Raw genomic sequence first — 23,145 nt, 5'->3', positions numbered from 1 at the left:
TTGAGTGATCTGTGTCTGGAGTTGAGTGAACTGTGTCTGGTGTTGAGTGAACTGTGTCTGGAGTTGAGTGAACTGTGTCTGGTGTTGAGTGACCTGTGTCTGGAGTTGAGTGAACTGTGTCTGGAGTTGAGTGACCTGTGTCTGGAGTTGAGTGACCTGTGTCTGGTGTTGAGTGAACTGTGTCTAGAGTTGAGTGAACTGTGTCTGGTGTTGAGTGACCTGTGTCTGGAGTTGAGTGAACTGTGTCTGGTGTTGAGTGACCTGTGTCTGGAGTTGAGTGAACTGTGTCTAGAGTTGAGTGAACTGTGTCTGGTGTTGAGTGACCTGTGTCTGGAGTTGAGTGACCTGTGTCTGGAGTTGAGTGACCTGTGTCTGGAGTTGAGTGACCTGTGTCTGGTGTTGAGTGAACTGTGTCTGGAGTTGAGTGACCTGTGTCTGGAGTTGAGTGAACTGTGTCTGGAGTTGAGTGACCTGTGTCTGGAGTTGAGTGACCTGTGTCTGGTGTTGAGTGACCTGTGTCTGGAGTTGAGTGATCTGTGTCTGGTGTTGAGTGACCTGTGTCTGGAGTTGAGTGAACTGTGTCTGGTGTTGAGTGACCTGTGTCTGGAGTTGAGTGACCTGTGTCTGGAGTTGAGTGAACTGTGTCTGGAGTTGAGTGACCTGTGTCTGGAGTTGAGTGATCTGTGTCTGGAGTTGAGTGAACTGTGTCTGGTGTTGAGTGAACTGTGTCTGGAGTTGAGTGAACTGTGTCTGGTGTTGAGTGACCTGTGTCTGGAGTTGAGTGAACTGTGTCTAGAGTTGAGTGAACTGTGTCTGGTGTTGAGTGACCTGTGTCTGGAGTTGAGTGAACTGTGTCTGGTGTTGAGTGACCTGTGTCTGGAGTTGAGTGAACTGTGTCTGGAGTTGAGTGACCTGTGTCTGGAGTTGAGTGACCTGTGTCTGGTGTTGAGTGAACTGTGTCTGGAGTTGAGCGAGCTTTCTTTGATGTTGAGTGAGCTGTGTCTGGAGTTGAGTGAGCTGTGTCTGGTATTAAGCGAATTGTGTTTGGTAGGGGGCTCCAGGTGAGACGGGTCAGAAGGGCGACGCTGGTCCTCAAGGGCTGCAGGTAAATCCCTCACAGCTCACCTTCTCTCTCAGTCCATCTTCTGTTCATCTGAAGATGTTCCTGTGTTTTTATAGGGTGTTCCTGGCTCTCCCGGGCCTGCAGGACGCGATGGGCCTCCAGGACCGAGGGTAACGTGTCTGTCGCTCATCATACTAGCGCTGTACTTGGCTGTATAATCACTATGTTCTTGTCCCTCACAGGGTCTGCCGGGTCAAGATGGACCTCAGGGTCGAGTGGGACCTTCTGGAACTATAGTGAGTACACTAACAAAGTTATTTATTAATGCATTTAGTTTTTCTATACAGAAGCATCAGCCAACAAAATCATTACAGCATGTTTACAAAGTCATTACAGCACGTTATATTCTTTATAAATGAAGCTTTATTACAAGTCTTGTATGTTTTATGTGGCAGAAGATCAAAAAAACTTCATAATGTCATTATTGCTCTGCTCCAGTCAATAAAGCGTGTTTATAACGAGCATCTTGTCCTCAGGGCGGTCCGGGAGCTCCAGGGGCACCTGGGGAAAATGGCCCTCCAGGACCCACAGGAGACCAGGGTCCTCCGGTATGTGTTTCCACATGTGTGTGCACTTGATAGCAGCGACGAAACCAATGCTAAAACCTCCTTTGTCTATTTCAGGGGCCACCGGGACCCAAAGGAGAGAAGGGTGAGCGGGTGAGTCAGATCACAAGGTCATCCTGAAGATTTCTGAAGTGTTTCTCTGGTGCTCATGTGTGTATTTAACAGGGCGAAGTCCAGTCCACAGCTTCTGTCCAAGCCATAGCCAGACAAGTGTGTGAGCAGCTGATCCAGAGTGAGTGGAGAGAAACAGAATCATGGCATGCCTGGATTGCATTTGTGTGTCTAACGGCTCTCTCTCTCCCCGGCCGCAGGTCACATGGCGCGGTACAGTTCTATTCTGAACCACATTCCCAGTCAGCCGGTGTCGATCCGCACTGTTCCCGGGCCGCCAGGAGAGCCGGGCCGACAGGGGTCTCCAGGACCTCAGGGAGAGCAGGGGCCGCCGGGACGGCCGGGATTCCCAGGCAGTAACGGGGAGAACGGTCAACCAGGAGCCCGAGGTGCGTGGCTGTGTTTGTACTGACAGACTGAGAAACACAGACAGCACTAGCCTAATCATAACCATAATTGTGTGTGTTTTTCACCATCAGGACCTCTGGGTGAGAAGGGAGAGAAGGGCAGTCCAGGTGTGGGAGTCCAGGGACCCAGAGGACCCACTGGACCGCCAGGTAAACACACACACACACACCTCATTTGGGCAGGTCATTCCACCAGAAGGGAATATTAATGTAAAAGTCTGTGAAAGTGATTTTGTGAATGATAAAGTGATGTTCACTTGCAGAGCACAAGCTTCTAGAGTCCATTTAGAGTAACCATTTAGGTAAAGGGGTGCAGAGTCAGAGGTGGTTTTTTAGGCAAACATCAATGCCTTTAATTTTATGCGAGTAGCTTTTAATAGTAATGGACCATCAAACAGCAAGAAATGTCTGTTGGACAAGCTGAGATCCGAGCAGCTATCATCGAATCATCAGGATGGAATGAGGAATAGAGTTGAATGTCATAAGCAAAGTGATATGAAAAGCCGTTTCTGAACAACAAAACCTAGAGATGCCATGTAGACAGAGAAGATAAGTGGTCCAAGAACTGAGCCTTGAGGCACACCAGTGACTCGGACACCTCACCTTGAATGAGAAACCTATCTGAGAGGTAAGACTCAAAACAATTGGAGTGCATTTTCTGAAATGCCCTTTCTCAGTAGGGTTCACAGGAGGATCTGGTGGTTGACAGTATGAATAGATCAGACAATATGAACAGTGGACAGATCCAGCAAGATAAATAATGAAGATTTGGAAACCAGTCTTACTGAGGCTCTTACAAGGCTGTCTCAGTTGAATGTCCACTTCTGAAACCAGACTGGCTGCTGTCGAGGAGGTTGTTCTGAGTGAAAAAGGCAGACGCTTGGTTCAAAACAGCTTGATGTTTAATAGAGATGGGTTAAGGGTGGGTTCCCCTCTACTTAAGGGTTATATGTGCCTGTGTATAACCTGAGGGAAAAACACCAGTGTGGAGGGATGTGTTAATGATGTGGGAGCAGGTACAACTGCAGAAGAAATGGCTTGAAAGATATAAGTTGGAATAGGATTAAATGGACAAGTAGTATAATGATTAGAAAGGATGAATTTAAGACTTCTGCCTCAGAGAGTGAAGAGAAGGATCTGGATGTGAGTGTGTTTGCTGGTAAGATGTTGTGAATCACACACACACACACATGCATGGGTAAAGTATACCCAAACAACTGTGTTGGACAAATGCACAAATACTAGACAAATAGACAGTGTGTATAGTCAAATGACAAAATAGAACATGAAACAGGAAGCTGAGGAATCTGTTTCCTGCTGTACCACAGGAGCTCCTGGTGAAGGCAGAACAGGAAGTCCAGGTCCATCTGGTCGCCCTGGTAACCCCGGCAGTCCTGGCAGACCCGGGATTCCAGGACCGGTTGGTCCGCCCGGTCCACCCGGATACTGTGACCAGAATTCCTGCCTCGGCTACAACGTGGGAGGTGAGTGTGTGTGTGTGTGTGTTTGCTCACGTGTATGTGTGTGTGTGTGCTAACCCTCACTGCTGTCTTTAATACGCTTCATAAGGCTCGTAATGTCACGCTCATGATGATGATGTCTCTGTGCATGTGCTGCGTGAGACAACATGATGTTCAGACTGAAATGACATGCATGAGACTGCATGATTAAAATAAAACTGTGATTATTAAATTGAATGCGACTGCGATATAGTCTAATACTGCGATAAGTGATATAACACAGCATGCACCAAACATCTTCACAAACATCAACAGGGAAGCTTTAGTGTTGCCTGAAGTGTTTTGTCAAAATAAATACTGGTGTATAAATACTAGTTTTTGCAATTTTAGAAATATACATTATAAAATGCAATTATAAAAATAACATTTCTGTAACATTTCTTATTATATTTTTATTTAATAATTTGATATGATTATTAGTTATTTTAATATATAATCGCAAAATAGAAACAGCCAGAGCAAACACGGAGCTCTTTTAAAATGCATCAGGTACATTTTTTTGTGCAGCCCTACTGCATTGTGTTCCTTCATGTATATTGTGTGTAACATTTCACTACTGCATGCTTGATTCAGTAAATCAGCAGATTACTGTAGAATGGCATTGGCTGTAGTTCATGATCATGATTTACATATCAATCACATATTAAAGTGTCCCCAACTGAGCAAGCCAGAGTACATACTGCAGAAATAATAGTGTGCTGCTCCTGACTGAAAGAGGCTGAACATCTAACACGTGATTAGTGATGTGTGTCTGTGGGGGCGGGACATGGGGTGTGGCCTGGGCAGAAACAAATTTTAAAATGTATCTGTGGGGGCGGGGCGGTGGGTGTGGCCTGGGCATCTGGCAATGGTGTTGTATCTTTGGGGGCGGGACAGTGGGTGTGGCCTGGGCATCAGGGAATTCTAGTAGGTGTGTTCAACTTGAAGCGGCGCTGCAGCGACTGATTGTTGTATGACATCAAAGTACCATCTTGCTATATTTTTCTGGCATATACCTCTTCGAGTTGAACACACCTGTTGTCTCTTAGGAGGCAGGGCAGTGGGTGTGGCTTGGGAATCAGAATGCTGTTGTCTCTTAGGAGGCGGGGCAGTGGGTGTGGCTTTGGAATCAGGGAATGCTGTTGTATCTTTGGGGGCGTGGCAGTGGGTGTGGCTTGGGAATCAGGGAATGCTGTTGTATCTTTGGGGGCGGTGCAGTGGGTGTGGCCTGCTTGCATCATTAACGCGTGTCTCTCTCGTGCTGCTCGTGCGCTGTGTTTTTGCGGCTCAGAGCCGGACGTCGATGCTGACCTCACTGACACAGATGTTCCTGTAGTTCAACTTCCGCCCAGCTCCTACCAGCCGTACGGCCCCGAGGCCGAGGACGACGACCCCTACGGCTCCTACACCTCCTACTACCAGCCCAACTACCCCCCGCCGCGGCCCGTGCAGCCCGACGACCCCGTGATAGAGGAGGGCGTGGAGGAGCTGCGCTCGCCCGGCATGCAGCGGCACACACGCTAGACAGGACAGATAGTGACATAGAAACTCAGAACTAAGAGAAAAAGAGCCAGGATTGTGAGGTGAAAGTGTGTGTGAGTTATTATAGGACGGCCTCTACCTATTCGTGCTTATAGATGAGATCTATTAGTAGACCAGATGAAATTAATCTTATTTACATACATATCGAATACATTTCATAACAAAAGCATTTGACATTTTAAAATGCTGTCCTGTTTATGCCGTTCAGCACAGCGTTAGATCTGACTCTGTGTCTGTCTGACTGAATTAATGTTCATTTCTGTTTGTTTTTAAGAAGATGTCTTGAATATATTCACCGTGAAGTGTGTGCTTCGTTGTAGTTATTTAAATCTGTAAAGAAAGCAGTGGCAGGTGAGTTTTGATGATCAGGTTTGTTATGATTGAATCAGTTCACTTACTTGAATCATTTCTTTCCATCGGTCTGATTGATTCAGTCGCAGATCCAGCGGTTTGTTTGCGTCGCTCATTGCAAGAAAAACAATCAGTGGGGAAAATGCCATGATTTTTTTTATTGTATTGTACTTTTTTACACATTTTAATGCATTAGAAAGAGTTGAGCTTAGGAGGAGTTTTAGGTAATTTCAGCACTCAAGTATTATGGAGAATATTTCATATAAAACAGATATTTTCAATATAACAATATATTTTGCTGCTCTTTATGTTCTGCCTGTATAAATGACTGATTGTCTGAGATCTCTAATTCTCTGATATCTTCAGCTTAAAGTGCCTCTATATCGACTGTCTATACAGCGGGTTACATAAGTATTGAGTGCATCACCTTTTGTCAATAAATGTCTAAAGATGCCGTTGAAACTAAAATTTCACCAGATATTGATAACAACCCAAGTGATCCATACGTACAAATCTGTGGACCTCGTCTATGAACTCTGATCTTCGTATTTTCTATTGGATTGAAGTCAGTCGTTCTAGCAGCTTTATTTGGGATCCTTGTTTCATCTTCATCATCCTGGAACGACTGAAGCAGCTAATATTAATCTCTGCTGACTCGATGGATTTCTAATCAGATATATTTCTGCTGGAGTCTTTCCATGGGGTTTTGCACCTCAATTTCTTGATGTGTTCAATACTCCTTCCCTGCATCATTCCATTTATTATGCATTTCTGAACTTATTCATTTTGTTTTCTTGGTATGTACGGATACTTGTGTTGTTACTGATATAACTTGATGTAAACTTCAAGTCAGCAGCATCTTCCGGTCTTCCAGTAATGAACTTCTTCTTCCGTTCCTCGTCCGTATCTCACTTTCTCAAGCCATTGTTGTTTTATCTCCAGTTATTTATTTTATCTCAAGTATTTCTGTATTTTTTCAGTATTCAGCATGTTTTTGATCTATCTTGTTAAACCGTTGTTTACAGTCATTTCATACGAGACATGTTTCTAGGTTTGGTGTAATGCTATCTTGTGATGATCAGATGTGTTCCTGTGAGAATATCAGTCTTGCTGTCAAAGGATTTAATAAAAAAAGATATATATTTAAAACAACTTGAATTATGTGTTTGCTGAAGTGTGTGTGTGTGTGTGTTCTGGTAGGGACTTGGTGGGGACCTAACCTGAGGTCTCATGGGTACAAGTTTATAATTCACACTTCCTTTTAAAAATAGTAGCGTTGAAATACTTGATCTGGTTTGAAAATTTGATCTGGTTTCAATGAATCACTTCTTCAAGGAAAGGTTCGCATCATTTCTTCACGCTGGAGTAGTTCCAAACCTGTATGAATTTCTTAGGTCTCCTGAACACAAAGAAGAAATTTTGAAGAAAGTTTGTAAGCAGGCTGTTTTGGTCACCATTGACTCCCATAGTATTTTTTCCTTCTATAAAAGTTAATGGTGACCCAAAACAACCTGTTTACTAACTCTCAGCACTACTTGCTCAACTAACGGAAATCAGGCGAAAAAGGTATGTTTATAAAATATCTTTCTTCTTGAAGATCACATCAAAATTCAGGAAACCAGTTTAACTCTTATTCGTAAGATGAGCTGCGGCTCAAAGTGATGGAGTTTGCAGCTTAATTCACTACATTTGAAATAGTTTGAGGTGTAGTTCAGTTGTGTTCACTAGGTCACATGTATCAAACGGTTTAATCACAATTCTTGTTAGGTTTTAGTGAATCTGATCGCTGCACATGCGCAGATTCTCCAGCAGAGGACAGCTCTACATCAATAATACAGATTCATTCACAGCAGAGTCGATGCTGCAGAGTTCATCTGATATGATTCAAGCAGAACACAATAGATTCATTATTCAGATCAGGTTTTAGTGTACTAATGTTTCACAATATTACAGTTTTCGCTGTATTTTGGATCAAATGAATACGTGGTGAGCAGAAGAGACAGGTCCGTGTCGTGGATTAGAGTTAAAGGAGATGAACAGCATGCTTGAGAACCGAGGAGAAGAAGAAGAAGAAGAAGAAGAAGAAGAAGGAGGTCCTGATGAAGCAGGCAGAAGCTCCAGCGTTTTCTCTGTTTGTGACAATCCAATTAACACTCTCCACACAGACAGGAGCCATGTATTATTAGCTGTGTGTATGTATGTGTGTGTGTGTGTGTGTGTGTGTGTGTGTGTGTGTGTGTGTGTGTGTGTGTGTGTGTGTGTGTGTGTGTGTGTGAGAGAGCTCATGCAGCGTCTGCAGATCATTAGACAGCAGCACGTCTGGACAGGTGAGGAACATTCAGCCTGAATCTGTGTGTGTGTCTCTCTCTCTCTCTCTCTCTCTCTCTCTCTCTCTCTCTCTCTCTCTCTCTCTCTCTCTCTCTCTCTCTCTCTCTCTCTCTCTCTCTCTCTCTCTCTCTCTCTCTCTCTCTCTCTCTCTCTCTCTCTCTCTCTCTCTCTCTCTCTCTCTCTCTCTCTCTCTCTCTCTCTCTCTCTCTCTCTCTCTCTCTCTCTCTCTCTCTCTCTCTCTCTCTCTCTCTCTCTCTCTCTCTCTCTCTCTCTCTCTCTCTCTCTCTCTCTCTCTGTCTCTCTCTCTCTCTCTCTCTCTCTCTCTCTCTCTCTCTCTCTCTCTCTCTCTCTCTCTCTCTCTCTCTGTCTCTCTCTCTCTCTCTCTCTCTCTCTCTCTCTCTCTCTCTCTCTCTCTCTCTCTCTCTCTCTCTCTCTCTCTCTCTCTCTCTCTCTCTCTCTCTCTCTCTCTCTCTCTCTCTGTCTCTGTCTCTCTCTCTCTCTCTCTCTCTCTCTCTCTCTCTCTCTCTCTCTCTCTCTCTCTCTCTCTCTCTCTCTCTCTCTCTCTCTCTCTCTCTCTCTGTCTCTCTCTCTCTCTCTCTCTCTCTCTCTCTCTCTCTCTCTCTCTGTCTCTCTCTCTCTCTGTCTCTCTCTCTCAATATATTTGTAAATTTTTTTATTTTAATCTATTTCATGCACATATTTTTTTATTCACACTGACTTGTACAATAAACTATTTAATTCACACTAATTTCTATAACATTAATTTCACTTTCAGTCCGAGATCATCATCATTTCTATAACTCATAATTCTTTCTGTATGATGATGGATGATGTTTTAGTTGATCTCTGGATCACAGTGATCAATATTATAATTTCTTTTATGACAAAAAAACATGAAGATATCGAGTAAAGATCATGCTTTTTTTTTTTTTGCTCCCTCAGATTCCAGATTTTTAAATCATTGTATCTCAGCCGAATACTGTCCTGATAAACCAGACTTCAGTGGAAATCTTCTTCTTTCGGATGAAGTGTGAAGGTTTGCTAGGACTGACCCTCTCACGGCCGCACACCGAGTGAAGACGGTAATAATAACGAGGCCGGTGTTTGTGTGCTGCTGGAGTATTTATAGTTCTCGTTCATTGACGTATAAACTCTGAATGAAAGCGCTGGCGCGCCTCTGACGTACCGGATCATGTGTCGGTTACCGTAGATTTCCCGTGCTCGACTTTTTCCTCGGTTCTCGTCTTCGCTCCGGTGTTGATCCGAGCGCCTGTCTCTGTCTCCCGGAGGCTCGACGCGCTTCAAGAAGGTGAGCTTTAGCGTTTTAACCCGCTATTAGTGATAAAAGTTTGTGGTAGAAGCTGAGCGCGAAACTCGTTAGCCGGTTAGCCGCGCTCCCCGCGCGCTCCTCCCGGGCCTGGACGCGACCGACACCGGCGGCGCTGCACGGAAGGCTCCCGGTGTCCCGCTCCGGTACGAGCCGCCGCTCCGTTCTGTCTGACCGTTCCGAGCCTGTTTAGTCTGTGTTTCAGCGTTCGTGATGAAGTTGTGTTCAGAAAACAACAGACTGAGTGAATGAATGACCGCATCATCATCATCATCATCATCATCATCATCATCATCATCGCAAGAGTGTATGATTCACATCGTGTGTGTGTGTGTGTGTGTGTGTGTGTAAGTTTGTTTAATCTATAAGATGAGCAGCTACTCAAACACGAAGCGTTTTAAAACTTTTCACAACCTCGAATTTTAGTTGCTGTACAACGTTTTAAAAACTAAAAACATTGAATGTCATAAATATCACGTCTGTGTCGTGAAAACAAAACCAGAATGCGCTGAATGTTTTATTTGGATGTTAAGCTAAGGTAGTATGCTCACTTTAATAAGGTGTATATTTCTTGTACTGTATGAAGAGTTCAGATGTTCACGTTCAGTTATTTCACTTTAATGGCAAAGAAAAGAACCTATTCATTGCTCAAACAATAGAACTCTGCCCAAAACACAACAGAAAATGAAATGGATTTATTGGTTATAATGAGAATGATAGTGACTATAAAGGTGTCTACTAGTGAGAGGTTAAATACCCAAAACACTACAAGAAGGAATTTTGTAACGGTTTAACCGGAAAAAATCTAATAGTTCATAATGATATTTTAATGGAAACCTTTTAAATGTCTGTGGTTTCTATTAGGCTTCTATTGTTTTTTTGTAGCGGGGCGTTGAAGTGAAATGACTGAAAACAGGATCCTGATAAAACTGCTCATTATAAAAGACAATCTGAAATGGCTCTTAGAGGTTTTTGTATCTGAGTTCTGGACACATCTTTCTATCAACGCCCTGCACACAGGTTTATCGTTCTCTCTCGTGTCGTGATGCTGATTTGCTGAGTAAATCTCATTCTGCCCGATCACGGGTTTCCAAGGTAACAGCTGTTTCACTTCTGTAGATCACATGACCAGGGGCTGAGGACTTCAGCACACATCACACACACGAGAGAAATTAATTAATGATGTGTAAGAGAAAATCAAGCCTGTTCAGGATTACCATGAACAAATAATAAACCACTGCAAACAAAAACTATGGGACCAAGAGTCCAGTTGATTTTCTTTGTTTGTGAGTGTTCCTCTGGTCTCTGTCTCCAGGAGTCTGCTGAGACGATGCTGAGACGCTCTCCATCGGTGAAAGTTCACAAACTTAGCAGGTAGGTCTGCTCTCTCTGCTTTATTCTGATTGGATGATGCCATGCTAATGGACGGGGTTTGCTGAAACGATAATGAACCGGAATCATGAACCAGCGTGAATCTGAAGAAAAAACACCCCAAAATAATTATAGACAGTAAAGCCCGTTTTTAGGAGCAGTAAGATATTTTTCTGTTTTTACGACACCCCCCCAAAGACTGAATTAAATATGTATTCTGAAAGAAAATTCCATGTGAAAGTCAAGAAATTACAAAAAGCATAAGATCATGATTATTTTGTGAATCAGAAATGAGCTGTTTACTGTGTTCATGTGGGACACAAAGATAAATCAAAGTGGTGCTTTAAAATTGTATTACGCTAATGAAAACTAATGAGAAACATTACAGCCGAGCTAATTAGGGGAAATTTCAGCATTGCAGAAAGAAAAGCTGCTTTGCGTAAAATTTGTGCAATTTGTCAAACCCATGCGTATTTATAGTGTAATTATTGTTATCGTGCCTTGTGAAGATGCATCTAAATCACATTTTTTCTATAAAAACATGAGAAGTATAGAACAGTAGAAGATAAGCGTGTGCTTTCGTCTCTACTTATCTCTTTATTCTTCGAGGAGGTGTTTGAAGGCAAGTCAATATTGAGTTTGGCTGTGGACAGAATTCCTGAGCTGGAATCCAATCTGATTGGATGAGCAGGTGGGGGCGGGGCTTGTTGCTGTGCTCCCATTGGCTGTGATTGGTGACCGCCACCTTTACGCTTGTTCCTCGCAGCTAGACAGAAACTCAGTGTGTGTGTGTGTGTGTGTGTGTGTGTGACTCTAGAGAAAGACAAACGACTGCCTGAGATTGTGCTGATGTAGGATGGAGGAATTTCAATTAAACACCCCTCTTTCGGAAAGACAGAGGTGTATTCAGAATTTGACTGAAAGATGATTTATCAGTGCTAGTTTTGCAAGAACAGGAAAAATCCTTCCCCTGAAAAGCCCTCACTCTTTATAAATCTAATGCACCATTACTCTGGTTAAAACTCTGGTGTATCTGTTAAACACACAGCAGAACGGGCTTCACGTGCACATTTGTTCATTTAGCAGACGCTTTTATTCAAAGCAACTGAGGGCCGCAACAAAGCGCTTCATCCTCAGGAGACAGAAACATGAGAAGCCACGAAATACAAAGTTCCCAAATTAGAAGAAGAGGAGAACCGAGATAAAGCTTCACTCGAGCAGCAGCTCTCTCACTGATTCTCATTTCTACATCAAACACTCGACATCTGATGATAGGTTCAACATTTAAAGGGGTCGTAGCATAGATTTAAAAAGAATAATAATTAATAAATAAATATATATACATGCATACGTATATGTGTGTGTGTGTGTGTGTATATATATGTATATATATAATTTAAGGGGGGGCGGGTTCTTTATGGATCATCAGGAATCAGCCTCTGTTGTGATTGGCTACCATCATTGCACAGGAAACACTATCAATGTGCTGAAAAGAAGACTATTGGTTGATATCTTGTTCTGGAGGCGTGTTTATGCAAATGTTCATGCACTGTGACATCATCTTGCACCTCAGATCCAAAACGAACAGTTTTTTGAAGATTGGTTTTTGTTGAGAATGAGCCGCACATTTCCGTCATCACACTCTTTTATGTTCTTTTTTTTGTTCGTCTTCCTCCTCCTTTTGTCTTGACTTTTAGAGTGAAAGTGGTCCAGAATACAAGCGCTGGGCAGCTATCTGAGGATATCAGGTGTTTTGATAGAAGCGTCATGTGATCAGAGCTCATTAAATAAATGACACGCTGATCTTTAATACTTCGTGCCAGGCGGTTTATCACATTATATTACTGGGCAGTAGATTAATTTATACAGAAGTTAAAAAGAGCTTTATTCATTCAATCAATCATTCATTTTTATTTATATAGCGCTTTTAACAACACAGGTTTTATCAAAGCACTGAACAGTATAAAGTAGAAGAATACAATGACAGGGATGTATAATGAAGAGAGAGAACAGTTTGTTACTAAATGCAGAGATGGTCTCTGGAATCAATTCACTGATAATCACTAGAAGTTAAGTGTCCTCAACAAAACAAGCCAGAGGAACCAAAACCCCATCCATACAGAATGAAGAAAAAAAAAACATTGGGAGAAACCAGACTCAGTTGAGACCAGTTCTCCTCTGACCGGACGCCCAGCACTTAACTTCCTGTTCAGTTTTAAACACAGCTGTGTCAGATAGTGTAAATGACTTTATCTAGATTTAAACTGGCAGAGTGTGTCTGCCTCCCGAACAGAGTTAGGGAGATTGTTCCAGAGTTTAGGTGCTAGATAGGAAAAGGATTTTGATATTCTAGGTCATTATCAAATGGCCAATAGAAATAATAATAGTAATTTGAGAATCATAATTAATTAAAAATTAATGACCTATTATGCACATTTTCTGGTTATTCAACATTACCCGTTTATTCAATAAAGACAGTTAAAAGTCAGGTACTCTATAATGTTCATTTAAATTTTTTTGATATGTGTTTGGTTGTGTGGGCTGTGAGCTAGGTATTATCAAATGGCCAGAGTTTTGAGAACACAGCGGACGTGCAGGACTATAATGTGATAAGCTCCCATAGCACTGCTAGAAGTGTAACCTGCACAGGTCAGAGGAGAACTGGTCTCAACTGAGTCTGGTTTCTCCCAAGGATTTTTTTTCTTCATTCTGTATGGATGGGGTTTTGGGTCCTCTGGCTTGCTTTGTTGGGGACACTTAACTTCTAGTGATTATAGTTGAATTGATTTCAGTCTGTCGGTCTGAGATGGTCTGTCTCTGCATTCAATAACAATTTGTTCAATCTAGTCATTCTACAAGTCAAGTCAAGTCAAGTGGCTTTTATTGTCATTTCAACTACATATAGCTGTGCAGTACATAGTGAAATGAGACGTTTCTCCAGGACCTGGTGCTACATGAAGTCACACTTACAACACAATACAAAAGAACTTCACGTATTGAGCTAAGACAGTGTCTTAGCCACATAAAGTGCAAAGTGTGCGGACTAGTGCAAACAGCAAGGGAGTAGAGTGCAAACCCAGTGTGCAAACTAGTGCAAACAGTCTGATGGCTTGTGGGAAGAAACTGTTCAGCGGTCTGGTTGTGAGGGCCCGACTGCTCCGGTACCTTTTTCCAGATGGAAGGAGGGTGAATAATGTGTGTGAAGGATGAGTGGGGTCCTGTACTTTATTGTGGGCTTTGCGGATGCAGCGTGTGGTGTAGATGTCCGTGATAGAGGGCAGAGAGACGCCAATGATCTCTTCAGCTGTCCTCACTATCCTTTGGAGGGTCTTGCGATCCGATACGGTGCAATTCTCAAACCAGGCAGTGATGCAGCTGCACAGGACGCTCTCAATGGTCCCCCTATAGAACATAGTCAGAATGGGTGGAGGGAGATGAGCTTTCCTCAGCCTCCTCAAGAAGTAGAGGCGCTGCTGGGCTTTCTTGGTGATGGAGCTGGTGTTGAGCTGGTATATACATTTTTATACTGTATACTGCTCAGTGCTTTGATACAACCTGTGTTGTTAAAAGCCCTATATAAATAAAAATGATTGATTGATTGACAGGCTCAACAAACTGGATCCTGACACCCGCCGTTCCCCCTCTCCTTTCTCCTGTTTCTGCCTCTCACGGAGCTGATTCAAGCATGAGGCTGTCTCTGCTTACGGTGCAGGCCCTGACACCTGCCGTTCCCTTTCTCTTCCCCTCTTTTCTTCAGGTGTAGCTCCCAGCGTGTGAGCATACCTCCACAAACTGTTCTTTCCTCCTCCCCCTTCCTTCTCTCTATATTCCATCACTCCCTACCTATTCCTCATGTATTCCTCATGCCGGAACAGCCTGCAGTAGCCAGCAGCATCAGGACACAAATTTTGAGTCTTCAAGACCTGCATGCGGTCAAATTGCTTGCATATCAAAGAATCTCGACGAACCCTCCTCAGACAAGCCCTTTAAGACCAGGCCATCCCTGTTCACTTAAACTCCAGACCCATGGCCATCCCCTTCAACACCAGCTCAACCAAAGACAAGTTTGGTCTTCTGACGCTTTCAAAAACTACATTTTGATCAGACGTCCCCCACATCAAAGAAGTCCACCAAACCTTCATCAGCACCCCATTCAGTCCTTTCCTGAGTCTCTCAGATGCACCTTCTGCATGCTGAAACTTCTGTCCTTGTTAGAGCCGGTTTGTGCTGCTTTTAGAAGGGAGTTAACATGCTAGAAAATTTTACGTCTCACATTGAGTAACCTTTTTTCTAAGGACAGCAGCAGACTGATGGGTCTCTAATGAAAGTTCTTTCTTTCTGGCCAAGCAAACGACCGCTGATGTTCAGTTGCTAAATTAACCTGAAGAATGCCGTTTTCTTTTCGTCAGTGCGAAATAACCGCAGAAGGGTTTCATCATAATTATTTAGCCTTATAAAAATGATGAACTTAAATTAGCAACCGTTCCAGGAGAGGACTGACGATTACTGATAACAGGCCTCTATACAGAAATCTAGATTATTCTTGATGGGGGGGAGGAGTATGCTATAAAACTTTTTAGATAACAGTAAAATTTCACAATTCTGACACTGCAAGAGAAGCTAACTAATACTAGCTTACTAATTTAAGTGAAAAAATGATCCGTTATTGAAGACTGTTACGTATTCAGTTTTACTCTTCATCATGTTTCCTGTTTTAGTTCCTATTGCCCTTATTTGGTTTAGTTCCTGTTCTCATTAGTTAATCTTTGTTCTGATCACCTGTGTTCACTAATCATCTTCTTTGCTCCTTTGTTTCCTGTCTTTTCCCGAATTTCTGCACCTCTTTGTCTGATTAATGTTAGTTTCAAGGGTCTGCATGTGTTCATGCTGATTAAAGATCTTTAAGTTACTACAACCCTGACCGCTTGACAAAGACAAGGTGCTCGACACATTACATTTAAAGCAGGATTATTGTAGTTAACTAAAACTAACAAAAAAAAATAAAAGATTACTTGAATGAATGAATGTTAAATAAAATAGAAATATTTGAAATAATTTGTAAGTGTAAGTGTGTGTGTGTTTGCGTCTGAATGCCGTGAGGTGTGTTATTCAGACTCTGGACTCGAGTGTGATTGAGTTTATCACAAACCTGTCCTCGAGTGCTTCGCTCATTTATTAGTTGATATTGTGTGTGTGTGTGTGTGTGTGTGTGTGTGATCATTGAGTCTCATGCAAGTTTTATAATGACAGTCCAGCGCTGGTGATGTGAGTGGTTCATTTCTCTCTCTCTCTCACACACACACACACACACACACACGTGTCCCCGCGGTGCTGCTCGCTGTCAGACTGCTGTAATTAAGGAACATACAGCGTCGCTGGCCTGTCACACTCTCGCTGTTGCCATAACAACAACATGGAAATGAAGCTCGCCTTAATATTTTTACATTTCTAATCAGGAGACAGAGAAAACCAATTTCTTTCCTCTAGCAGCGGAGATGTGTTTGTGCTTCTCGTCACACACTTCAGTCCGTTCTGTGAAACCTGTCTGTGACCCACAGAGCACTTCTGGCAGAAACACAGACTTTCAGCTTTTTGGCTTTAGTTTTTAAAGAAAACATCCAAAGTACATTTTATTACGCTTTATCTGTTTGCTTCTGTGGGTTTCATATCCAGTCCTTATCTTTAAAAAAGAGTTTCTTCTCTTCAGCGCACTTACACCTAGAGTTGAATTCCTCTCTGTATTCTGGAGGTTTATTAGTGTGTTTGTCAATCGATTCTTTTTATATAGTGCTTTTGACAATAAAGATTGCATCAAAGCACTGAAGAGAATCAAACAGGAGAATGGAGTGATGTGTGCTGTAAGATCTCTCCTCATCTGACCGCTGATCAAGATCAGACTCAGATTATTTACACAGTGACCGTGATGAAAACAAAGAGTTGCTCATTACTCGGCGAGGGATTGACAGCTTGCTTACATTCATTGATTTCTCATATGTTTCATATTCATATCTTCTCAAAAGTTGATCTCGTCAAACTGATTTGTGTCATTTGATCAAACAGGCTGTAATATTTCAGAAGGACACGAACCAAAACCTATTACACCACGAAACCTCCCAGAACTTATTAGATCCAAAGATAATATACTTCTAGAGGCCTGAGCCACTGTGACCCTCCAGAATGATGTCACTTCCTTTTAAAATGAAGTCATTAAGAACTTGCTTTTGTTAGTTTAGGGATTCTGCATCTCTGTTCGGAAGCAGAGATTTTTTTATATCAGTAGCAGAGTTCTCAAATGAAGTACTGCATTGGGTTTTACAACCAAACAAAAGAGAACAAATTTGTTTTTCAGGGTTGGTTTGTAAGGATTTGGAAACCTGCAACTGCTTCTTTAAACAAACCTTTGCATGCCTCTTCAGAGTTATGCGAGATTATTTTTTTCAGACATTAATTTGACTAGAAACAAATACTTGTTTTGAATGCTCTCATCTTATTGAATGAAAAAGGCTGCAGGGAACTAATATGATTAACATCTTCATTTATCAACTGTCTTAAGACAGACATGATGGGCACATGAAACTGCTTTTGAGAAACAGCCTATATACTCTGTGTGTGTGTGTGTGTTAGGCAGTACAATGCGTCCTCTGTCTGTGTTTCTGCTGCCGTGATGAATGTATTCATGTGAATTGTCCTGCGGCTCTGTGTGTTTAGATTCTCAGTCGAATCTCTTTCGTGTGCCAGAATCGTCTCATTGACCTGTGGCCTTGAGAGCCACCTCCAAACGCTTGAGATTAGTTACAAATGAATACAAACCTGTTTCACATTTCTCTGCCAACCAGAAACGTTTTCTCTTTCCTCTCTCGGTCTGTGATTCTAGCTAAAGCTGCTGGTAAGTGTTCTGTCTTTGCTGAGCTGTTGGCTTTGCTTCTGGAATGCCTGAACTCGTGAACCTTGTGTGCAAACGCATAGTCTCTCCTCAGTCTCTCTGTTGGAAAATGAGTCTTTTTGGTCATCAAAGGTGTTTGTTGTTTGATTGTAGTCTGAACTGCTCTGTAGATGCAGATACTGCTGCTTAGACATTATTTTTTTTCTCCACTTCAGCAGCAATTACATACAAGAAAACTTTGTAAAAGGTTTGTTCATATCGTTCTCACTGATTCACACTGACCTTTTGCCCCCCCATCCAAAAAGATATGAAAATGCATATCTTTAAAGCTTGTGAGTTTGTTTCTCCACTTAATTTTATTCCTCTCTATATTCTGAAGGTTTATTCATATATCATTTACACTGATTTATACAAATATATATTTTACTCCTAACACATGATTAAAAACCTGACTCTGGATACATTTAGAAAAACTATGCAAAGACTTTAACATCAGGACTCTTTAAGGGCTATTTTATTCCCTGTATTCCACTTATAATGTTTATAATTCAGTTCAGTTCACGTTTATTTGTATAGCACTTTTCAGAATTCAAATTGTTGCATTATATTTCTTAGTAGCTAGTATCTCAAGTTGATGTCCATATGGCACAAATGTACAGAAAAACCATGCAGTTAGTTTATGACATCTATTTAGATGGACAGTCAACAACAATGATTTTGTGTTGCGATAAAAATTGTAGCCAATTAGTAGTTTTTTATGTTATTAAAGAGTGAGCATCATCTGAGGGATTAACATCTCTTCTCAGGTGTTAGTAAGGGCTTAGATCTGAGTAAGGGCTCGAAACAGACTGAACCTTGGGATATCAATTTGCCCATCTCATATAATCAGTAATTAATTGGGACGTATCTTTCTGTCATGAAAAGTCGCAGTATATTTATATAGTCAAGAGTACTGTTATTTCAAAACATTAAGAAGACACTGGGGCATTGCGCAATTGGCTGAACCTTGCATCTAAAGCCACTACTGGTGCATTCAGGGTAAAGATTTATTCGGAAAGCATACACTGAGATTACTTGTGCCATGCCCTACAGGTTACAGTAGAGTTTCTGTATGGTGTCATCGACCGCTGTTAAAGACTAATAAAGTCTTTCTGTATCTCTGCAGGTGAGCTCTGTGTGACAAGCTTCCATGAAACCCCATTTCCCAGCTGAAGCTCCCCGTCTGAGGGAGTGTCTCATAACACCTGCCCAAATGCTGGGTCTTCCCTCCTATCCTCTCATTTCCCTTTAAACTCCCTCACCAGACCATACCTGCCACCGTCACCACACTCATCATGTCAAGCCGAAGGAAGTCATCAAACCCCTGTGTGCTCCGTGCCACCAGTTTCACTGCAGAAGACTCATCGGAAACGGATGTTTCAGAAAAGACTGTGTTAGACAGATATTCACCTGTTCAGATCACAGTAGATGAAAACTGCACATCACTGAATGAAAAGGAAGAGGATCAGTCCGAGGGGGGTTCTGTATCGGAGCAGAGCTTTAGAGATTATGAGGAGATCCCTGAGTCTGAACGTACAGTCAGTACACTCTACATTTGTACTATCTGCAATTTCAGTACCAACAAGTCTGACTCCCTTTCATGTCATAATGAAATTCAACACCCCGGTAAGAGCCATTTTAAGGCCAGGCATATCAATCTGGATAGCCAAAGTATCCAGGAGCAAACCATTGAAAGTGAGAATGAAGGATCCCTTTCGGACACCATATGTGACTATGGACTGCTTGGAGACTCCAATCCAGAAGGTGAAGAAACTGGAAAGACTGCAATGGATAACAACTGCATTTTGGAGAAAGGACTAGACGTGGTGAAGAAGCTGGACAGTTCGGTGCTGAAGGATGAGATCAGAGCTGTAAGTGTAAATGGTACAATCATTATTACAGAGCCTACGAGTCATGTAACGCCTCTGCTACAGAGACCCCCCAATCTCAACACCTCTCCAAAGATTGCCGTTCCTCTTCACTCCACCAAGTACAACCCCATGTTGGACAGCAATGTCACCCTCATCACATCGTTCAACAGATTCCCATATCCGACCCACGCAGAACTCTCCTGGCTCACTGCTGCCTCCAAACACCCTGAGGAGCAGATCAAGGTATGGTTCACCACTCAGCGTCTGAAGCAGGGCATCACCTGGTCCCCTGAAGAAGTGGAAGAAGCCCGTAAGAAGATGTTCAATGGCAACATAGCACCTGCACACCATAACTGTAAAATCTGGCCTACACTAGTAGGAGAACCGCTCAACCCTTGCCATGGATTTGGGAACATCACAACTAATAGATCACCCACTACTTATACACCTGGCATTGCTACAGCAGTCCGTCAGACACAGGCACTAAAGCGCACTTTAGGAACTCCACTCTTGGCTTCAGAGGTCAAACGCCCAACTGAAGATCCCAAAGAGAGTCTGCGTATGCCTCCTCCACCTGCTCCACCTCCAGAAAGACTCTTTGTCGCTGTTTCTCCTGGCATTTCAGAGACCAAAACATCTTGCCCTGGTTCTCTGGTGGTCTTGGACATGAAGAGACCTGTTGCTACACATTTTGTCCCACCTAAAGAGAAGCCCCCAATTGCTCAATCTAAAGACAAGATACTTATGGCATTTCCTTCAGAGTTGCCCAACGGAAGACTCCCTTTGTCACCCATAGTGTCCACCAATCTCAGAAGATCTGTAATTAATCAGCGAATGAGCCAACATACTCCAGCCTCTTTGTTTGTTTCTAAAAACAAGTTTGGTAATGGTGCAACCATGCCCTTGGCACCAGCTGTGGTAGCCCAACAAGAGATTAAGCCATTGATCATGCAGTCTCCTTCAGCAGTGCCTCTTTCCCCGTCCCCAGCACCAGTCCTTCAGTGTAAGTCTATAGAGCCATCAGCTGCTCCAGCATTCCCATGCTTTAGTAGTCAGAATGGCAAAGAAACGCCCTGTGGGGATGCTAAGCATTGGTTTTCCCAGAATCATTCCCTAAACTCACCTGTCGAGTCTGCTCTGAAGGAGCGTTCAGTTCCCACTCACTTTCCTCTGCTAGAGAGAGTGAAGGACAAGAGTCCTGGACAAATGAAGCTTCTAGAAGAGAGCTTCCAGAGGAACAGTTTCCCGTCCTACAATGAGGTTGAACACCTCGTGATCACCACTAGACTGTCCAGAGAGGAAATCGAAAGCTGGTTCTTGGAGCGCAGAGCACTTCGAGATGATTTGGAACAAGCCCTGCTGAACTCCATGGGCTCTAAACGGGAGTCCCAGCAGACTCTCCTCAACGGAGTCCAGAGATGTTCTGGCAACCTTTCCTTCAGCCCTGTGCCTCAAGTCAGCAAGTCTGTGAACCTTCTCAAAAATGTTTTTGTTCACAACCGTTGGCCTTCACCTATAGAGTTCAGGCATCTGGAGATGCAGGCGCGGTTGGCTCGCACAGAACTTGTCCGCTGGTTCAGAGATAGTCGGCTAGCTCAGCAGAGCCGGGTCTTAGACCGGAAGGAGACGTTTGGAGAGCGGAACATTGCAACAAAACGACCGCTGAGGGAAGAGAACATCAAACCCAGCAGCCCAGAGATAGAAAACTGGTTTGGCAACACAGGGAGCAATGGTGAGGCGATTGGTGATAGCAGAGAGGACACTTGTGAGCTGTTCTCAGACGCAGATTAGAAGACTGAAGGTACGTTTCAGGACGTTTAACTAATTATGTTTAACTCTGCAACCTTGTATTAAAATGTGCCTTGCACGTCTTGAAAAGTGAAGCCAAAACATTTAAATTTGTTTTCTGGTGGCTGGCTTCAATAGAGGGCATATATCGCACTCTTTCCATAAATTAATAGAAGTAGAAGAATTTAAAATAATAATTTTAGGTCATTTTTAATCACACTGATGTATGTTCAAGTGTTTTTTTTTCTAATAAGGTTGTTTTTTTTCTATTAAGATTATAATTGGTGCAGATATTGTCAGTTAAATGTACAGTATCCGTGCATTGTTTTAAAGTGGCAGGACCTTTTTAATGTTAATGAAACAGTAAACAAGGAAATCACTCACTGTTCTTGTTTGTAGTACTCATCTTTAATTTAAATATGCAATGTTATTTTACATTTAATTACTTTAATCAATTTATGTATCCAAAAAGTTTTAGACCTACCTAAAAAACCCTTAAAAAAAACTGTTTGTTTAATTTTATTAAATTATTTCTCAAAAGAGGCAGGTGGACCTTAACTTGCACTAAATAAAACAGCAGTATTAATAGTGGAAAACAATGACTGGAGGTCGCTCTTCAGTGGGAGATTTAATATTAATATTAATATTAGGATATCATGTCATATGTGAATGAATCTTAAAGCATGAATCCACTTTCTGTTTACATGTGTGTGAGAGCTGATATTAAATGTATACATATTCAGTCGAGTTGTCGTCTGACCTGTTTGTTGATTTTTAATTTTTTTTTCCCTCCTCAGGTGAGAAGCGGCTCATCGAAGCGTTGACGTCAGACTGGAGCATTGTGGGAATGTTGCTGTATTGTTGTGTGAGTGTTGTGTGAGGAACGCTGGAGTCTCTGTGTACCTGCAAACGTACCTTTACTGCAGATATGCTGCAGACCTGTACATTTTTATGGCATATTTTGTTACATTTTATAATGGGAACAAGTTTTGGCTGTTTTTTAGTGGACATTTCCTAACCGTCTGTGGAAGGAGACGCATGACCGATTCTTCACTACAGACGGGACTCTTTATTGACAGAATTAACTGTTGATTATGCTCACAGATGGAGTCATGATTCACTCTTCTGCTGGTGAACACACACACACACACACACTCGTAATGAACTCTGCTAGCGCTCTCTTCACACACACAACGCTGCTGGAATCCAATAAAACACGGCCAGATTTATGCTGTTTGTTTGAGATGTCGTTGCTGTATGACGGGCCTGATGAATCTGAAAACAAGCTCTTAACTCATCGTGAACGTTCTCCACATCTAGAACGAACACTTTAATCCTTCCGCTGATTGTTTCTGCTTTCAGGCAGTTTTGGGTCACGACGGAGACGGAACTGAGACGCGCAAGAGATTTCACACGTTACATCACAAATACAGAGGATTATGTAATGCGTGTTTCGTAATGTCGGACAAACGCATGATCTGTTCTTCAGAGAGGTCAGGTTCTGCAGGGGATTCTGGGTAGTGTGGTATTTTGAGCCGTTGTGCTTCATTCAGAGGTTAGCTTCTTTTTCCTGAAAAATCTGGAGAAACTGGACTAAAGCTGGCTGACTTTCCTCACACAGGTATAACAACTCCCCAAACTTTGTGATCATTTTTGTACCTAGGGTTTTTGTACTTTCCTTGCAGTGTTCTTAGTCAGAAATGACCAGCGTACAGAAAATCCAGTGGCTTGTAAATTTCTCATTATGCCGTATTATTACTTAACATTGCATTTATTCTCTACATCAACTTTTGTTTTTTTTATCTTTTTTCTTTCAAGTAGCACACATTTATTTCACTCAAACACAGAATGTCCTCAATATTATCAACTTTTTTTTCTCACAACTGAACATTTACAAGTTTAATTACAAACAATGCATTTTTTCTTTTAAAAAATTGTA

General features: G+C 42.3%; 2 protein-coding genes across 7 annotated transcripts in view; both read left to right on the top strand.

The window, feature by feature from the left end:
• LOC122335279 (collagen alpha-1(XIV) chain) overlaps positions 1–6,762 on the top strand; it is a 43,655-nt gene extending 36,893 nt beyond the window's left edge. The window contains exons 39-48 of one of the 3 annotated variants that reach the window (XM_043233105.1): positions 1,052–1,105; positions 1,180–1,233; positions 1,306–1,359; positions 1,600–1,671; positions 1,747–1,782; positions 1,855–1,921; positions 2,001–2,189; positions 2,280–2,357; positions 3,536–3,691; positions 4,998–6,762. In XM_043233105.1, coding sequence (XP_043089040.1) covers positions 1,052–1,105; positions 1,180–1,233; positions 1,306–1,359; positions 1,600–1,671; positions 1,747–1,782; positions 1,855–1,921; positions 2,001–2,189; positions 2,280–2,357; positions 3,536–3,691; positions 4,998–5,230 — 993 coding nt within the window. In that variant the 3' untranslated portion in view covers positions 5,231–6,762. The remainder of the gene's footprint in view (positions 1–1,051; positions 1,106–1,179; positions 1,234–1,305; positions 1,360–1,599; positions 1,672–1,746; positions 1,783–1,854; positions 1,922–2,000; positions 2,190–2,279; positions 2,358–3,535; positions 3,692–4,997) is intronic. The other 2 variants (XM_043233107.1, XM_043233106.1) reach the window with 2 other exon arrangements.
• A 402-nt stretch (positions 6,763–7,164) lies between these two features.
• On the top strand, positions 7,165–22,435 carry LOC122335306 (zinc fingers and homeoboxes protein 2). Of its 4 annotated transcripts, XM_043233141.1 has the most exons (5): positions 7,165–7,926; positions 8,870–9,236; positions 10,570–10,628; positions 18,674–21,219; positions 22,004–22,435. In XM_043233141.1, exon 4 carries the CDS (start codon positions 18,843–18,845, stop codon positions 21,207–21,209), a length of 2,367 nt encoding a protein of 788 aa, XP_043089076.1. In that variant the 5' UTR covers positions 7,165–7,926; positions 8,870–9,236; positions 10,570–10,628; positions 18,674–18,842; the 3' UTR covers positions 21,210–21,219; positions 22,004–22,435. The 4 variants fall into 4 exon arrangements, with proteins under 4 accessions (XP_043089076.1, XP_043089078.1, XP_043089075.1 ...); XM_043233143.1 differs by lacking the exon at positions 7,165–7,926 and having other exon boundaries at positions 8,569–9,236; positions 18,813–21,219; XM_043233140.1 differs by lacking the exon at positions 7,165–7,926 and having other exon boundaries at positions 8,570–9,236.
• Positions 22,436–23,145: the final 710 nt, after the last annotated feature.

This window comes from Puntigrus tetrazona, unplaced genomic scaffold (genome assembly GCF_018831695.1).
Source record: "Puntigrus tetrazona isolate hp1 unplaced genomic scaffold, ASM1883169v1 S000000746, whole genome shotgun sequence".
NCBI classification, from domain to species: domain Eukaryota; kingdom Metazoa; phylum Chordata; class Actinopteri; order Cypriniformes; family Cyprinidae; genus Puntigrus; species Puntigrus tetrazona.
The sequence above is the reverse complement of the archived record's forward strand: the minus strand, read 5'-3'. Positions and strand labels throughout refer to the sequence as shown.